This window comes from Moschus berezovskii, chromosome 15 (genome assembly GCF_049115385.1).
Source record: "Moschus berezovskii isolate FMDL1 chromosome 15, NW_MosBer_1.0, whole genome shotgun sequence".
In the NCBI taxonomy this organism is placed as follows: Eukaryota; Metazoa; Chordata; class Mammalia; order Artiodactyla; family Moschidae; genus Moschus; species Moschus berezovskii.
In genome coordinates, this window is record NC_142474.1 from 8314560 (window position 1) to 8334124 (window position 19565).

At 45.0% G+C, this 19565-nt stretch overlaps 1 protein-coding gene across 12 annotated transcripts in view; it reads left to right on the forward strand.

Moving 5' to 3' along the window:
- The window catches only part of SLC13A3 (solute carrier family 13 member 3), a 109495-nt gene that overhangs the window by 11507 nt on the left and 78423 nt on the right, over window positions 1–19565 (forward strand). For 8 of the 12 annotated variants that reach the window (XM_088843723.1, XM_088843720.1, XM_088843712.1 and 5 more), the window contains one exon: window positions 190–12838. The exons of 1 other annotated variant lie outside the window; for it this stretch is intronic. In XM_088843723.1, the coding sequence (XP_088699849.1) occupies window positions 12728–12838 (111 nt within the window). In that variant the 5' untranslated portion in view covers window positions 190–12727. The remainder of the gene's footprint in view (window positions 1–189; window positions 12839–19565) is intronic. 3 more of the 12 variants (XM_088843713.1, XM_088843719.1, XM_088843721.1) reach the window with 3 other exon arrangements.

Below are 19565 nucleotides of genomic sequence, written 5' to 3' on the forward strand. Positions count from 1 at the left end.
AGAGCTTGGCACACAGCAGGCCCCTTAGTAACTCACCTGCTGACTATAAACAGTGTGCTTACACATATATATATATATATTTGTTATAGACATTGTTATCTGCCTATGTGCAAGTTCTGTGCTATACACTTGCCTAATAATTCTCTCCACATCCTTATGAGTTATATACAATTTTTGTTCTCATTTTAGATGAGGAAACCGAAGCCTCATGGAATTAAACGTCTTACCCAGGGTTGCACAACCAGCAAGTGGAACAGCCAGAATTTGAATGTAGCTTCATCTAATGCAAGGTCACAGACTCGAAAAGAAAGAAAGAAAGTGAAGTCACTCAGTCGTGTCTGACTCTTTGCGACCCCATGGACTGTAGCCCACCAGGCTCCTCAGCCCATGGAATTTTCCAGGCAAGAGTACTGGAGTGGGTTGCCATTTCCTTCTCCAGGGGATCTTCCTAACCCAGGGATCGAACCTAGGTCTCCTGCACTGCAGGCAGACGCTTTACTGTCTGAGCCACCAGGGAAGTCCACAGGCTCAATAAGGTAATGCAAACAGATTATTGTAAGGATTTTAAAAAAGTAAATACATACAAAGTGCTGCAGACTGTACCCTGCACACAGTAAGTGCAGGATATGTATTTGGTATTATCAATGCTATTATTGGGCTTCCCTTGTGGCTCAGCTGGTAAAGAATCCACCTGCAATGTGGGAGACCTGGGTTTGTTCCCTGGGTTGGGAAGATCCTCTGGAGAAGGGAAAGGCTCCCCACTCCAATATTCTGACCTGGAGAATTCCATGGACTGTATGCTATTATTATTAATACATTTGAGCCACCAGATTGAAACATCTGTGCTAGTAGAAAATATTTGTACTCAATCTCTTAGCTGGTGTCAGAATAAGAGAGCCTGTCCAGGGACACTGGGTCCAGTATACCCTGTCTCAACAGCTTCCACCCAGGCTTTGGGGAATGGACCTGAGTTTCTATGAAGTCAGCTGGTCCAAATCCCTAGGACTAGTTTTTCCAATTTGTAACACCCCATCCTCCCACATCCAGTCCTCAAATGTCCAAAGTGCTCCCTATAGGGCCTTGTGGTCCATCCAAAACCATCTGATGCTAACCTGGCTAGTACCTTTGATGAAGCCGACTATTGGACTGGCTCAAGGTCAGGTCTCCAACCTGAAAGGACATGGGAGAAGGTTTCATCACAGCCTGCCAAGGGTCCATTGGGAAATAACTTGGCCTAGGGTTTATGGAAATCATGGCAGCATGACCTGGGTAGGAAGTGAACACTGCACCTCTATCTGGGCCTTTCTCTTGTCTTGTCTTGGCTTCCCGAATTTCAGATCTTTGCATCTGTTTTTTGGAATTTTGCCATAACCATGCACTCTCCAGAATTGCTTAGTATTTTCCTTTGAATTGCTTCACATTGTAAACTTCAATAGATGTAGCTTAAAAGGAGGATTATTTTAAAGTCATGGGCTTTAGGGACTTCCCTGGTGGTCCAGTGGGCCTTGGGGCCAAAAACACAAAATATAAAACAGAAGCACTATTGTAATAAATCCAGTAAAACTTTCAGAATGGTCCTCATCAGAAAGAAATCGTGGGCTTTAGTTAAAAAAAAATCACTTGCTCTAAGTCAAAAGTAATTAAAAGAATAAACAAAATAAACAGAAACCAACGCTGTCCAATTGCAGCAAGATGTCAAAGTCTCTGGTCCTGAAGTCTTCTCAGGCTGTTAGAAAGGGAGTTACCAAGTGATGAGTAGTTAATGGGAGACTGACACCCAGCGGAGACCCTCTCCGTGGGGTAATGAAGAGTTAAAGAAAGTTGACCCAGGAAATAACTTTCCCTCTGTGGGATTAAATGTTATTTAAATACCATCTGTGTGTGTGCATGCTCAATCGTGTCTGACCCCATGGACTATAGCCCACCAGGCTCCTCTGTTCGTGGGATTTTCCAGGCAAGAATACTGGAGTGGGTTGCCATGCTCTCCTCCAGGGGATCTTTCCAACACAGGGATCGAACTTGCATCTCTTGCATTGGCAGGCATGTTCTTTACCAGCTGAGCTGTCTAGTGCAACATAAAATGATCTGTGTTTCCTCATGCGTCTGCCTCTCACATGTTGAGAAATATTCCACCACCTCATTTGGTCTCAACAACAGCTCCTTTCTGTCTCATCTTCAGAGATCTGAAGACAGATCCACATAAAAACCTGTACACAAATGTTCATAGCAGTGTTATTCATAATAGCCCCAAAGTATCCATCAAGTGATGCATAGATAAATAAAACGTGGTATGTTCATACAACAGAACATTATTTGGTCATAAAAAGGAGAGAAGTACTGATGCATGCTACAACGTGGGAGAACCTTGAACAAAATCATGCTAAGTGAAAGAAGCCAGACACAAAGAACCGCATATTGTATGATTCCATTTATGCAAAATGTCCAGAACAGGCAAATCTAGAGAGACAGAAAGTAAGTAGATCAGTGGTTATGGTTATCTAGGGCTTTGGAGGTTGGGGGGTGATTGAGACTATTAATGGGTATGGGGTTTCTTTTTAAGATGATGAGAAAGTTTTAAAATCGGTTGTAGTAAAGATTGCACACCTTTGTGAGTATACTAAAACCTATTGACCTGTTGGCTTTAAACGGATGGATTGTATGCTATGTCAGGTATATCCAAATAAATCTGTTATTAACATAATGAAAGCAGAATCTGTTACTCTGCTTAAGTCCCTGCAATGGCTCCCCTTGCATAGAGTGCAAAGTCCTCATTCAGCCTTTCAAGATGCTGTGTGGTCTTGTCACTGGCTCTGCACCCCAGTTCCCTGATGGCTCTAAGCCAGGTCTTGCTTGCTCCTGCCTTGGAGCCATTGCTCTTGGTTTTTCCTTCTTCTTGGAATGCTTCCTTCACATTCCCAGAGGGTCCCACTTGCTCACTTTCCTTGGGTCTCTGCTTAACGTAGGGCACTTGGTCACCTGATCATCCAGGGCTTCCCTGACCACATTATCCAAAATGGTACCCCACTCCATCACTCTCCATCTCTCTCCTGCTTTGTTTTCCTCCATAGCCCTGGTTGTGGCCTCCTCTTTATGCGATCACACCTTCTACTCATTTATTATGTGTCCCCTCCCCTCCACCTCCCCTCCCCTCCACCAAATATAAGTTCCGTGTGTGCAGAGATTTAAAAATGTTGGTCTTATTCACTGTTGTATTCATAGCCTAGTATATAGTTGCCATGTAGTCAGTATTTCTTGAATAAAAGGAATAGTGAAAGGCTTGGATGCCAAGTTTGTTGATGAGGAAAACCAAGTCTGGTATTCAAATCTTAATTTAGTAAACATTAACAGAATGCCTACCACAGACCATGCCTAGGCCCTGGAGATGTAAAGACGCAAAATTCAGTAGAACTCAGGAGGGCCATTCCTTGCTGAGCCATACCTGATTCCCTGGTGGCTCAGACGGTAAAGAGTCTACCTGCAATGCAGAAGACCTGGGTTCGATCCCTGGGTCGGGAAGATCCCCTGGAGAAGGAAATGGCAACCCACTCCAGTATTCTTGCCCGGCAAGTCCCATGTATAGAGGAGCCTGGCAGGCTACAGTCCATGGGATCACGAAGAGTCAGACATGACTGAGTGACTTCACTTTCTTTCTTTTAGGAGGGCCATGAGAACTGGATTGAAGTCTCCAGATGTGAAGTGATAGATGCCAACTGAGATGTTGCATCAGGAAAATGATTCTACCAGAATCTGACCAAAGATGGACTAGCTTTTAGGGATGTGGGGAGTTGGAAAGCAGTGGAGTTGTTCCGAAAGTGGCTCTCAACCCTAACTGCATATTAGAATCTGCTGGGAACTCTTAAAAATTACGATGTTCAGGCCACTTCCCAGACAATTAAGTCAGAGTCTCTAAGGGCAGGGCCTGGCATCAGCATTTTAAGTTTCCCAGGTGATTCACGCTGCAGCCAGGGCTGAGAACCACTGTGTTAGATTTTAGGTTATCAGAGTGTGGGTGGTCCTTGTTACCTGATGGTACCGAGTACTGGGAAACCATGACTAAATATACTCAAATTGTTGGCAGGTCTTACAATATTTGAGGCGATTGGCTGCTATTTTATTTTAGTGTTCAGTGTAAAAGTCATATATCTCATATCTCATGAACATGTATGATGAAACATAGCTAATAAGACATGTACTGTGAGTCATTACTATGTTGTGGTTAGGCATGGAGGCTACTGGGGTTTGAGTCCCCCTTAATAGCCGTGTGTTGTCTGATAAGTTGCTCAAGCTCTCTGTACCTCAGTTTCCTCCTCTGCAAAATGGGAATATATTAGGATCTATCACATAAGGTCATTTTGTGTTTAATGAGTTAAATCATATAAATCTTTTAGAATAGGGCCTGGCACAGAGTAAGTACCAGTGAATGCTGGCTGTTACTCATTAATAAATCAAAAAGCCAATATCCCTTGCACATTTGACATAGATCACTAATTTGATTAAATTATCTTGAACAAAATAAATTGCAATTATAAATATCAGTATCTGATTCTTTTGAATGGTTCAAGCATATTAAACAGTAGACAAAGTAGATATAAATTCACTGTGGATGAAACTTATGAATACTTTTACACCAAGATCAGTTACAGAAGTCCTGATCCCATGGAGTTTACTTTAATTTTTATTCATATATTTAGAAAATCATGCTTTTAAAAAATTCATAGAACTATAGAAATTACATTATCTGAACAGCAGAGAGAAAATAGACTGAAAATGAGCAGAGCCTCAAGAATCTGTGGGATTGTAACAAACAGTCTAACATCTGTATCGTTGGAGTTCTGAAAAGAGAGAAAAAATAGGAAGGAGTATAAAAGTATTCAAAGAGATAATAGCTGAAAACTTCTCAAATTTGGTAAAAGAATAAACCTACAGAGTCCAGAGGCTGAGTTAACTCCAGACAAGATAACAGAAAGATACTTTTCGCTAGGCAAAAATACTGGATTGCTACGCCCTCCTCCAGGGGATCTTCCCAACCTAGGGATAGAACCCAGGTCTCCCACATCCCAGGTGGATTCTTTACCATCTGAGCTACCAGGGAAGTCCAAAAGAAACTTACACTAATGGATAAAAGTTTGACTCTTCAGAAGTCAAACTTCTGAAAACTAAAGACAAATATCTTGAAAGCAGTGAGAGAGAAATGACATCTTACCTCTAGAGGAAAAACAATTCAGATGACAGCAAATTTCTCACCAACATTCATGAAGTCCAGAAAAAAGGGGCATAACAGTTTTCAAGTGCTGAAAGAAAAGAGTTGTCAATTCAAAATCCTCTATTCAGTGAAAATATTCTTTAGAAATAAAGGGGAAGTCACAAGCTTCTCCAACCAGTCCATTCATAAGGAGATCAATCCTGGATGTTCATTGGAAGGACTGATGCTAAAGCTGAAACTGCAATACTTTGGCCACCTCATGCGACGAGTTGACTCACTGGAAAAGACTCTGATGCTGGGAAAGGTTGGGGGCGGGAGGAGAAGGGGACGACAGAGAATGAGATGGCTGGATGGCATCACCGACTCTGTGGACATGAGTTTGAGTGAACTCCGGGAGTTGGTGATGGACAGGGAGGCCTGGCGTGCTGTGATTCATGGGGTCGCAGAGAGTCGGACACGACTGAGCGACTGAACTGAACTGAACTGACTGAACAAGCTTCTCAGATGAGGAAAAACTAAGAGGGTTTGTTGTCTACTCTAAAAGAATGACTAAAAGTTCTCAAAACCTATAGGAAATGATAAACAAAGGAATGTTTGAATATCAGGAAGGAAGAAAGTACACAGCAAACAAAAAATACAGGTAACTGCAATAAGCTCTTTTTCTTCTTGGCTTTTCTAAGTTATGATTAATGGTTGAAGCCAAAATTATGGCATTGCCTGATATGATTCTTTTTGCCTTTTCATACTGTTCATGTCCTGAATATTCATTGAAAGGACTGATGCTGAAGCTGAAACTCCAATACTATGGCTGCCGGATGCAAAGAACTGACTCACTGGAAAAGACCCTGATGCTGGGAAAGATTGGAGGCAGGAGGAGAAGGGGACGACAGAGGATGAGATGGTTGGATGGCATCATCGACTCAATGGACATGGATTTGAGTAAATTCCGGGAGTTGGTGATGGACAGGGAGGCCTGGTGTGCTGTGGTTCATGGGGTCGCGAAGAGTCAGACACATCTGAGCAACTGAACTGAACTGAGACTGCTAAGTTATGTATATATAATGTAATAACTAGAATGAACACTAAACAGCCTATACTAAAAAATGCGCTCAAAATCACTATATAAAAATCAAAATGGAATTCTAAAAAATGTTCAAGTAATCCACAGAAAGGCAGAGGAAATAAGAAATGAGAAATAAGAAAGATAAAGAAATAGAGAACATATAGAAAATAGAGTGGCAGATTTAAGCCCTAATATATCAATGATTATGTTAAATGTAAATGGCCTAAAAACACTAATTAAAAGACAGACCCTAGCAGAGTAGGTGTTTTTAAAGCTTGACCCAACTGTATGTTGTCTATAAGAAGTTCATTTCAAATATAATGATATATGCACATTGAAACTTCAGTTCAGTTCAGTCACTCAGTCCTGTCTGACTCTTTGCGACCCCGTGAACTGCAGCACGCCAGGCCTCCCTGTCCATCACCAACTCCTGGAGTCCACCCAAACCCATGTCCATTGAGTCGGTGATGCCATCCAACCATCTCATCCTCTGTCGTCCCCTTCTCCTCCTGCCCTCAGTCTTTCTCAGCATCAGGGTCTTTTCTAATGAGTCGGCTCTTTGTATCAGGTGGCCAAAGTACTGGAGTTTCAGCTTCAACATCAGTCCTTCCAATGAACACCCAGGACTGATCTCCTTTAGGATGGACTGGTTGGATCTCCTTGCAGTCCAAGGGACTCTCAAGAGTCTTCTCCAACACCACAGTTCAAAATCATCAATGTCACGAACCTCCGTCCATAGTTCATCAGGCACTCTATCTATCAGATGGAGAAGGCAATGGCAAGCTACTCCAGTACTCTTGCCTAGAAAATCCCATGGATGGAGGAGCCTGGTAGGCTGCAGTCCGTGGGGTCGCTAATGGTTGGACACGACTGAGCGACTTCACTTTCAATTTTCACTTTCACACATTGGAGAAGGAAGTGGCAACCCACTCCAGTGTTCTTGCCTGTAAAATCCCAGGGACGGGGGAGCCTGGTGGGCTTCCGTCTATGGGGTCGCACAGAGTCGGACACGACTGAAGTGACTTAGCAGCAGCAGCAGCTATCTATCAGATCTAGTCCCTTAAATCTATTTCTCACTTCCATTGCATAATCATAAGGGATTTGATTTAGGTCACACCTGAATGGTCTTGTGGTTTTCCCTACTTTGTTCAACTTAAGTCTGAATTTGGCAATAAGGAGTTCATGATCTGAGCCACAGTCAGCTCCCTGTCTTGTTTTTGCTGACTATATAGAGCTTCTCCATCACTGGCTGCAAAGAATATAATCAATCTGATTTCGGTGTTGGCCATCTGGTGATGTCCATGTGTAGAGTCTTTTCTTCTGTTGTTGGAAGAAGGTGTTTGCTGTGACCAGTGTGTTCTGTTGTTGGAAGAAGGTGTTTGCTGTGACCAGTGTGTTCTCTTGGCAAAACTCGATTAGCCTTTGCCCTGCTTCATTCTGTAGTCCAAGGCCAAATTTGCCTGTTGCTCCAGGTATTTCTTGACTTCCTACTTTTGCATTCCAGTCCCCTATAATAAAAAGGACATCTTTTTTGGGTGTTAGTTCTAAAAGGTCTTGTAGGTCTTCATAGAACCGTTCAACTTCAGCTTCTTCAGCATTACTGGTCGGAGCATAGACTTGGATTACTGTGATATTGAGTGGTTTGCTTAGAAATTATCAGAGATCATTCTGTCATGTTTGAGATTGCATCCAGGTACTGCATTTCGGACTCTTTTGTTGACTATGATGGCTACTCCATTTCTTCTAAGGGATTCTTGCCCACAGTAGTAGATATAATTGTCATCTGAGTTAAATTCACCCATTCCAGTCCATTTTAGTTCGCTGATTCAATGTTCACTCTTGTCATCTCCTGTTTGACCATTTCCAATTTGCCTTGATTCATGGACCTAACATTCCAGGTTCCCATGCAACATTGTTCTTTTCAGCATCAGACCTTGCTTCTATCACTAGTCATATCCACAACTGGGTGTTGTTTTCACTTTGGCTCTGTCTCTTCATTCTTTCTGGAGTTATTTCTCCACTGATCTCTAGTAGCATATTGGGCACCTACCAACCTGAGGAGTTCATCTTCCAGTGTCCTATCTTTTTGCCTTTTCATACTGTTCATGGGATTCTCAAGGCAAGAATACTGAAGCGGTTTGCCATTCCCTTCTCCAGTGGACCACATCATGACCTAGATAATCATGATGGTGTGATCACTCACCTAGACCCAGACATCCTGGAATGTGAAGTCAAGTGGACCTGAGGAAGCATCACTACGAACAAAGCTGGTGGAGGTGATGGAATTCCAGTGGAGCTATTTCAATTCCTAAAAGATGATGCTGTGAAAGTGCTGCACTCAATATGCCAGCAAATTTGGAAAACTCAGCAGTGGCCACAGGACTGGAAAAGGTCAGTCTTCATTCCAATCCCAAAGAAAGGCAATGCCAAAGAATGCTCAAACTACCGCACAATTGCACTCATCTCACATGCTAGTAAAGTCATGCTCAAAATTCTCCAAGCCAGGCTTCAGCAATACGTGAACTGTGAACTTCCAGATGTTCAAGCTGGTTTTAGAAAAGGCAGGGGCACCAGAGATCAAATTGCCAACATCCACTGGATCATTGAAAAAGCAAGAGAGTTCCAGAAAAACATCTATTTCTGCTTTATTGACTATGCCAAAGCCTTTGACTGTGTGGATCACAATTAACAGTAGAAAATTCTTCAAGAGATGGGAATATCAGACCACCTGACCTGCCTCTTGAGAAACCTGTATGCAGGTCAGGAAGCAACAGTTAGAACTGGACATGGAACAACAGACTAGTTCCAAATAGGAAAAGGAGGACATCAAGACTGTATATTGTCACCCTGCTTAACTTCTATGCAGAGTACATCATGAGAAACGCTGAGCTGGATGAAGCACAAGCTGGAATCAAGATTGCTGGGAGAAATATCAATAATATATATCCTCAGAAATATCCCCTCAGATATGTAGATGACACCACCCTTACGGCAGAAAGTGAAGAAGAACTAAAGAGCCTCTTGATGAAAGTGAAAGAGGAGAGTGAAAAAGTTGACTTAAAACTCAACATTCAGAAAACGAAGATCATTGCATCTCGTCCCATCGCTTCATGACAAATAGATGGGGAAACAGTGGCTAACTTTATTTTGGGGGGCTCCAAAATCACTGCAATGGTGACTGCAGCCATGAAATTAAAAGACGCTTACTCCCTGGAAGGAAAGTTATGACCAGCCTAGACAGCATATTAAAAAGCAGAGACATTATTTTGCCAACAAAGGTCCGCCTTGTCAAGGCTGTGGTTTTTCCAATGGTCATGTATGGATGTGAGAGTTGGACTATAAAGAAAGCTGACCACTGAAGAATTGATGCTTTTGAACTGTGGTGTTGGAGAAGACTCTTGAGAGTCCCTTGGACTGCAAGGAGATCCAACCAGTCCATCACAAGGGAGATCGGTCCTGAGTGTTCATTGAAAGGACTGATGTTGAAGCTGAAACTCCAATACTTTGGCCACCTGATGTGAAGAGCTGACTCATTTGAAAAGACCCTGATGCTGGGAAAGATTGAAGGTGGGAGGAGAAGGGGACAACAAAGAATGAGATGGTTGGATGGCATCAGCGACTCAATGGACATGAGTTTGAGCAAGGTCTGGGAGTTGGTGATGGACAGGAAGGCCTGGCGTGCTGCAGTCCATGGTGTCACGAAGAGTCAGACATGACTGAACAACTGAACTGAACAGAAAGATAATACAAAAATCTCCAAACACTTAGAATCTAATACCTCACTTCTGAATAATCCATGGTTCAAAAAAGATATTGCAATGGAAAATAAAAAATACATTGAATTGAATGAAAATGAAAATACACCACATAAAATTTGTGGGATACAGCTAAACCAGTGTAGAGAGGGGGGATGTTTACCATTAAATGTATACTTTTGAAAAGAGGAAAATATCTCAACTCGATAATCTAAGCTCCCACTTCAATGGCCTAGAAAAAGAAGAATGAGCAGAAGGATGGGGAAAAGAAATATAAGACCTGAAATCAATGAAACTGAAAACAGAAAAAACAACCTCACAGAATTAGTTCTTTAAAAAGAGGATTCAATTTAAAAATCTCAAGTAAGGCTGATAGAGAGAAAAGATGCAAGTTACCAAATGAATGACTCAGGAATGGATGAACCACAGTTCAATGATATCACTGTAGAACCTGCAGACATCTAAAGACAGTACTCAAAACTCCACATGCAAACATTTAATTTTCAAGAAACAGAACACCTCCTCAGAAAATTCCATGATGTCTTACAGAAAAACCCTAAAGAACTTTCTGGCCAACTCAATATAAACTACAGCAGTACACTCAGTATAAAGTAGATAATTGAAATAGCCCTATTTCATACAGATTTGAAAGGAAAAAATAAACCAGTTCTTATTTGTAGATGACATGACTGTCCATATAGAAAGTCTCAAAGATGTGACCAAAAAAAGAAAAAGAAAAAAATCTCCTAAAACTAATAAATGAATAAGACTTAGGGTATAATGTAAACATTCAACATTCAACTTTATTTCAATATACTATCAGTGAGCATATGGATCCTGAAAAAAATAGAATACCATTTACTTTGCTCAAAATTGCAGTTGTTGTTGTTTAGACACCAAGTCATGTCCAGGCTCCTCTGTCCAAGGAATTTCCTAGGCAAGAATACTGGAGTGGGTTGCCATTTCCTCCTCCAGGGGATCTTCCCAACCCAGGGATCAAACCCAAGTCTCCTGTGTCTCTTGCATTGCAGGTGGATTCTTTTCCCCATGAGCCATTGGGGAAACCCTGTACTGGTAAAGAGACAGACAATGAGATCAATGGAACAGAATAGGGAACCGAGAGACAGATCCACCAAATATGCCCGATTGATTTTTGACAAAAGTGTAAAAGGAATTCAATGGACTAAAGATAACTTTTTAAACAAATGATGCTGCAGCAATTGGTCAATGATAGGCAAAAATAAATAAAAACCTCAACCTAAGCCTTGTACCTATTATAAAAATTAACTCATGGTCTTAAATATAAAACATAAAACTATAACTTATCAAACATCTAGAAAAAAATCTGAGAAAATCTTCAGGATCTAGGGCTGTGCAAAGAGTTTGACACCGAAAGCATGATATCAAAAAGGGAAAATTTCACCATTTGACTCCACCAAAATTATAAGTGTTTGCTCTGTGAAAGGTCTGTTAGCAAGAGGAAAAGTGAGGCTATAGACTGGGAGAAGATTTTTGCAAACAACATGTCTATCATAAGACCGGTATTTAGGCTATATAAAGCACTCTCACAACTCAACAGCAGAAAAAACAGTCCAGTGAGAAAATGGCAAACAACAGGAAGAGATGATTTTCCCCAAAGAAGATATACAAATGGCAAATAAGCACATGAAAAGATGTTAAACATCATTAGCCATTAGGATGCCAATTAAAACCGCAAGATTTCTCTACACCCCCATCAGCGTGGCTAAAGTTAAAAAAAAAACAACTTACAAGTCCAATGTTGGCAAGGACATAGAGAAACTGGATCACTCATCCATTGCTAACAGAAATGTAATATAGTGCTAACAGTCTGGAAAATTGTTTGGCAGTTTCTTAAAAAAAAACCCAAGGATGCAACTGCCATACAACCCAGGACTGTCTTCCCTTGCACTTATCCAGAAGGAACAAAAAGACTCCTCCAGGCAACCTGTAAAGCAGGAGACACTGGTTCAATCCCTGGGTCGGGAAGATCCCCTGGAGGAGGGAATGGCTACCCACTCCAGTATTCTTGTCTGGAGAATTCTATGGACAGAGGAGCCTGACGGTCAGACTAGTCTGTGGGGTGCCAAAGAGTCAGGCTTGACCGAGTGACTAGTACAAACACACACAGGCTCCGACCTACAGATGACTGACCCACACCGGCAGAAAAATAAGTAAAACAGTATCAACTGCAAGAACTCCCAACAGACCTCTTGTGTAGTTCCGGCTGCTGAATTATCATCACCCCCACTTTGTCGATGAGTAAGCTGAGACTCAGAGGTCAATGTCAAGGCCATGCAACTACTATGCGGCAGAGGCGGTACACGAATCCAGTGAAGACTAGTAAGTGATTCAATCCTCAGATTGTCTGGTGTGGCCCTTTTCACCGGCAAGTACGGAACAGTGAAGCCTCGGGCCACACAGCTGGAAAGTCACGCGGCTACTCGGTCTTCTGGGCTAGAGCGCGCGTCCCTGGTTCTTGGGTCCAACTTTTCGTGACTCTCCCGGGCCTCTTTCGCCCAGTCCCAGGGGAGCAGGCACCACCCTCTTCCTCCGGGAGGCGCGTAGGGGGGAGGGCGGGTCCCCGAGCGCAGTCCCCTCCCCAGACCCTCCCCGCAGGCTATAAAGCCGGGGCCGGGCCGGCGCGGGCAGTCCCGGGCTGGCCCGCTCCGCCGGGCGATCGCACAGATGGCGGCGCTGGCGACAGTGGCCAAGAAGGTGTGGAGCGCGCGGCGGTTGCTGGTGCTGCTGTTCACACCGCTCGTGCTGCTGCCGGTGGTCTTCGCCCTCCCTCCCAAGGTAACGCCGCCTCTCCTGGGCGGTCCCCCGATTCGGCCCGCCCTGGGCGGCCGCGCCACAGTCAGGACCCTGTCCTCCCGAGCCTCGAGCCTCGGAGGCGGAACACCGCAGAGGTCCCAGACTAGTTTTCACCAGACCCCACCCTCTGCCTTCCCTCGCTTTCCCTGCCTTGCACTGCTGTGAACACAACTCCCCTTTCCCAGCTGCTGTTGCTCCTGGGAGCCCGGGTCGCACTAGCCTTCTGGATCTTGTCATTTCTGCAGGAATGATTCCTCTTTATCGAGCTCTGACTGTGTGCTTGGTGATGTGTTGCACATTTCACTTGATAATCACAAGAAACTTGATGCTTGGCAAGCTTCAAGCTTGATGAATGGCAAGCTGTGTGATCTGGGGCTTAACCTCTCTGAACTTCAGCTTGTTCATTTGTAAACACTGGGGAAATGATCACAGGGATCCATTGGACGGTGGTGAATATTAAAAAGAGGCAATATATGTTAATCTCTTTGAACTGAGCCTGATACCCAGTAAGTGTCGAAGACTGCACTGGCTGGTCTTTACTCGACGTGCCTTATACGATGGGGACAGCCAAGATTTAAGAAATACCTACTCCAGTGTTCTTGCCTGGAGAATCCCAGGGACGGGGGAGCCTGGTAGGAGGCCGTCTATGGGGTCACACAGAGTCGGACACGACTTAAGTGACTTAGCAGCAGCAGCAACTGGGAACAAGTGTGAAGTGAAAGTCGCGCAGTCGTGTCTGACTCTGCGACCCCATGGGCTGTAGCCCACCAGCCTCCTCTGTCCATGAAATTCTCTGGGCAAGAATACTGGAGTGGGTTGCCATGCCCTCCTCCAGGGGATCTTCCCGACCCAGGGATCGAACCCACGTTTCCTGCAGTGCAGGCAGATTCTTTACCATCTGAGCCACCAGGGGCAAGGTGCAGCGCTAAATTTTGCCTACGTGCAGAATCTGACTTAATCCAGACTGAAAATGCCCCTCCAAGTGGGGAGGGTTATTTGCCTTATTTTCCAGAGGAGAAAAGTGAGGCTGGGCGAGAAGTGTCTTGCTCACAGTCACACAACAGGCAGCTGAGTGGGATCAATCCCTGGCTTATCAGAATCCAGAACCTAGGTTGTTTCTAGACTCTCAAAGTAATCCGTAGAAGATCAAAGGCTGCAGATTGAGGTCAGGAGTGTCAAGATAAAATTTATCATCAGTGGGAGAAGGAGATGGTATCACAGGTCCCCTGGTGGGTCCCTCACCTGTGCCCAGCACATTTGGGGCATCAGGCTTAGGTGTGAGGCTCGTTAGACAAGGCTTCTACCTCCAGGAAGTTGTTTCATTGTCCCTCAATGAGACATTGTTCAATTGCTAAGTCGTGTCCGACTCTTTGCAAGACCATGGACTGCAGCACACCAGGCTCCCCTTGTCCTTCACTATCTCCCTGAGTTTGCTCAAACTCATGTCCATTGAGTTGGTGATATCTTCCAACAATAAGACATTAATTATTCATTAATTGCCATCAATGAAACATTAAATGTTCATAAAAATAAAAGTAAAGAGAGGGTATAATTTAGTGAGACCAGGGGAGCAGGAAGAAGTGTTCAGAGAGGACTGCCTGGAGGAAGGGGTGGGGAAGTGATACTAAGAAGATGGTGTCGAAAGATCCAGGACAAATTCTTCAGCGTGGAATTATCCTAGCAATTAGACTTTCTTGACATGTGAGAGAAAAACAATAAACGCTGATGTAAGGATTAGGTTGCTTATTTAAAAGCTGTCCCATCCCTGGCCACTTGCTAACTTCAGGACCTTGCACCAATCTCTTTTCCTCTTTGGGTCTCCTTTTCCTTGTCTATGAGGTGGAGGATTGCCATGCTAGCTTCCAACACTTGATGTGAGGGTCTGAGCGAAGACGTTGCCTCCCTTTGTGAAGCATCACTGGTGGAAGGCAGGATGGGTCTGGGGGTCCCAGGCGGAGTTCTGGGGAAGAAGTGATGAAACCCACAGGGTCTCTCCCCTCTGCAGAGGGTTCTGAAAGCTCCGCTCTGCTCTCTAGCAAGATTTGTGAACCCAAGGACAGGTCCAAGTGTTATGGGGCCAGTTGTACTAATTGAGGGGCTTTCTTTAAGAAAAAGCATACAGATTTACAAGTACAGAATTCTGTACACGACTTGGGAATGGCTCTGAACCTTTAAAAACTTCATTAGCTTCACACTGAACCCATTTCCATATGATCCCTGGTGTGGATAGGTAACAGCGCGTGTCTGATCGATAAGGTGTTTTACTGAGTGCTTCACTCCTCCAGTGCCAGGCGCTGTGCTGAGTGTCTCAGGTGTTATCCTATGTAATATCCACATCACCAGGGGGTCAACCGCTGTTAGCATGGAACGGGTGAAGAAATGGAAGCCACAACCTGTACAAAGCCAGAATGCATTGTCTGTGGCTGACCACTTCACTTTATACTCTTTCTTTAGTTCCAATTGAGCGAGAACCTCTCCTGGTTCCCTCCAGAACCCAGTGGGGACTCTTTGTGTGGCTCTAGATCTCACTGCCTTTTAACCTGGCTAATAAATCAGGGCCTCCTCCCAGGAGGCAGCTCCGGCTTCTTGGGAGATCTTAGCCTCCCTCAAGTCTCTATCAGCACGCTCAAAGCCCCCTCTTCCTCCATGGTATATGTATATGTTTATCACTTTGTATTATCATATTTTTGGATGTTAATAACTGATGTGTTTCTTACTCTAATGTAGAAGGTGAATAAAAGCATCCTTAGAGAATAGTGAGCAGAGAAATTTGTGGTTTTTGTTGGTCTATGACATATACATAAAGCAAACAGAGTGGGCATGCTATGCACACGTAGTTTCAAGGCAATTCCTGTAATCTTAACCAGTTTAATCCTGTGATAACCTCTCCAGACAAAGGCTGGCAGTATAAAGACGTGTGCTTTCTGTGCAAATGAAGCGTCAAGGCAAGTGTACTCAGTGTCCACCCTCTCCCCTAACATCAGGCTGCTGCTTCTAAGCCTCTCTCACCTAGAAATTCTGGAACCACCAATGCCCGTTATAGTGTTCATATCCCAAAAACTTCTGCAGAATTGTTGATATCAGGGAAGAAGTTTGAGATCCTTGGCATTGGTCATTTGCCCCTCACTGGGTCCTGCTTTTCCAGCTTGATAAGGTCTCCAGCATCGCTGCTTTGATGTTCCAGAAGTCTGTATGATTGTAAGGGTTGGTTATGCACCTGTCCCCTGGAGACTGGTGAGGGAGGCTGCAGGGAAGCTGGGGTTAATCTGAAGGGTAGAGCCAGGGGCTGGGGGCGAGGGATGGGAACAATTCTTACATTATGTCCTCCTGGCTTGGAATACTGTCAGCAGGGGTGAGAAGGAGTGGGATGCCCTTCTGGAATGCAGTGGCTGCAATTTCCAGGGCCACGGGGATCATGGCTGTTACCCCAAAGAGTGCCGGAGACTGAGGAAGTCAGGATTTCTAAGAATGGCCATCCTGGGAGCTGGGCGTTAGAGAACTGGCCTTGGGCGGCTAGGGGAGACAGAGGAGAGTATTAAATCAAGCTTGCAAATAAGCACCAGCCCCATGTATTTGCAGAGAATCTCACCTCCTTTCCCAACCTACTAAAAGCAAATCTTGCTGGACTGACCATCTGGCCATCGAGAGTGCTTCCAGTGGGTACTCACAGGTGGCTTTTTCAAGGATGCTTTGAGGAGGAGGAGGCACGGAGGAGTGGGGGACTCTGGGCAGGGCCTCCTCCCAGGCGGCAGGTCTGGCTTCTCAGGACATCTTTTGTTGTTGTTCAATCTCAGTTGTGTCCGACTCTTTGTGACCCCATGAACCGCAGCACGTCAGGCTTCTCTGTCCATCACCAACTCCCAGAGCTTGCTCAAACTCATGTCCATTGAGTCGCTGATGCCATCCAACCATCTCATCTTCTGTTGTCCCCTTCTCCTCCCACCTTCAATCTTTCACAGCATCAAGGTCTTTTCTAATGAGTCAGCTCTTTGCATCAGGTGGCCAAAGTACTGGAGTTTCAGCTTCAACATCAGTCCTTCCAAGGAACACCCAGGACTGATCTCCTTTAGGATGGACTGGTTGGATCTCCTTGCAGTCCAAGGGACTCTCAAGAGTCTTCTCCAACACCACAGTTCAAAAGCATCCATTTTTCAGCGCTCAACCTTCTTTCTGGTCCAACTCTCACATCCATACGTGACTACTGGAAAGGACATAGCGTTGACTAGACAGACCTTTGTCGGCAAAATAATCTGACTTCACTGATTTTAGCCTCCCTCAAGTCTCTGTACGGAGAAGGCAATGGCAAGCCACTCCAGTACTCTTGCCTAGAAAATCCCATGGATGGAGGAGCCTGGTAGGCTGCAGTCCGTGGGGTCGTTAAGGGTCAGACACGACTGAGCGACTTCACTTTCACTTTTCACTTTCATACATTGGAGAAGGAAATGGCAACCCACTCCAGTGTTCTTGCCTGGAGAATCCCAGGGACGGGGGAGCCTGGTGGGCTTCCGTCTATGGGGTCACACAGAGTCAGACACAACTGAAGTGACTTAGCAGCAGCAGTAGCAGCAAGTCTCTGTATCAGCACACTCAAAGCCCCCTCCTGTTGTATGCGTATATTTATCATGTCATATTACTGCCATATGCCTGCATGTTAGTGACTAACATGTAATGTACAGTGTAGTGTAATGTACAACGGGGGTAAAGCGTCAGGGCAGGGCGCCGTGCAGGTTGTGCAGCATACAGAGAGAGGCGAGGAAGCAAAATGAGCCCGGATCCACCTGCCGCGCCTGGCATCCTGGCGCAGCGCCGGACCCGCCCGAGGAAGAGCCCCTCTCCCCAGTTTGCACGAAGGCGTTGTCTGGCTTGCAGCAGTCTTGTTCTGGGGTGGTAGTTACACCTGTGAAGTCAGAGGCCCACTGTTTTGCATTCACCCAATCCATGAGTGGGGGATGCTCAGGTGGATGACCAAGAAAATGGGCCTTTCCTTCCCAGTTTTGAGGCTTTGGAATCAGAACTGGATTCTCATTCCACAACCCTGGTCTGTGACCTTAGGCAAGTCATTTGACTTCTCTGGGCCTCAGTCTCTTCAGTGATCAGATCAGTTTAGTTCAGTTCAGTTCAGTTCAGTCACTCAGTCGTGTCCGACTCTCCGCGACCCCATGAATCACAGCACGCCAGGCCTCCCTGTCCATCACCAACTCCCGGAGTTCACTCAAACTCATGTCCACAGAGTCAGTGATGCCATCCAGCCATCTCATTCTCTGTCGTCCCCTTCTCCTCCCGCCCTCAACCTTTCCCAGCATCAGAGTCTTTTCCAGTGAGTCAACTCGTCACATGAGGTGGCCAAAGTATTGCAGTTTCAGCTTTAGCATCCGTCTTTCCAATGAACACCCAGGATTGATCTCCTTTAGAATGGACTGGTTGGATCTCCTCGCAGTCCAAGGGACTCTCAAGAATCTTCTCCAACACCACAGTTCAAAAGCATCAATTCTTCTGCAATCAGCTTTCTTCACAGTCCAACTCTCACATCCATACATGACCACGACAAAAACCATAGCCTTGACTAGACAGACCTTTGTTGGCAAAGTAATGTCTCTGCTTTTTAATATACTATCAAGGTCGCCCATAATATCACCTTCCCCCGATTATTCTTTGGGACTAGTGAATCGTATGACATACTGGCACCATAACTTCTTACTTTCTCACTCCACCCTCAAGGTATGTTTTAATTCTCCTGTTTTGCAGATGAGGAAGCTGAGACTCAGGAGTAGGAGGATGGAAAGAGCATGGGCCTTGGAGTTGGGAAGACTCACGTTCGGGTCTTAGCTCTCAAACCATAAGATAAGGGGCTGGGGCGGGAGATGCCCCATTTCTGAGCCTCGGTTTCCTCACTTGTGAAGTGGGGAAGACTCACGGGTCCCCAAAAGGCTACTGTGAGATTTAATTCAGTTAGGAGATAGAAACTGTCCCGTGCTGTGTCAAAACAGGGTGGGAGTTGATAACAGTAATAATTGCAAAGTGTTTTCCTCATCTGCCCCACACTGTTTTACATGCCTTTCACATTTTAGTTCATTACATTTCATTTAATCTCTGAAGCCTACCTTCCAGATAAGGGGTGAAGGGAAGTAGATGTCAAGCTCCCGTATTTCTATTCAGATTACAGTAAGCCCTCAAGAAAGGATAAGGACACCTCATACTTGTTGATTACTTACCAGAAGCTGGCCCCCTCTCTCCTTCGGTGCCAGCTACCCTGGCCTTCTGGTGTTCCTTAAATATCCCAAGATTGCTCTCACCCCAGGGCCTTTACCAGCTTCCCAGGTGGCACAGTGGTAAAGAATCCACCTGCCAATGCAGGCGACCCAAGAGACTCAGGTTTGATCCTTGGTCAGGAAGATCCCCTGGAGGAGGTCATGGCAACCCACTCCAGTATTCTTGCTGGAAAATCCCATAGACAGAGGCACCTGGCAGGCTACAGTCCATAGGGTCACTAAGAGTCGGACACAACTGAGCAAGTAAACACACGCACACCTGCCTGCGGGGCCTTTGCTCGTACTGTTCCTTCCATCATGAACTGCTGTTCCCCCAGATGTCTGCAAGCCTTGCTCCCACACTTCATTCATCTTACTTCAAAGATGAACCTCCTCAAAGGCCTTCCCTGGCCACCTTATCTAACATAGAAAATAAAAATTCCTTTATACTCTCTTGCCTG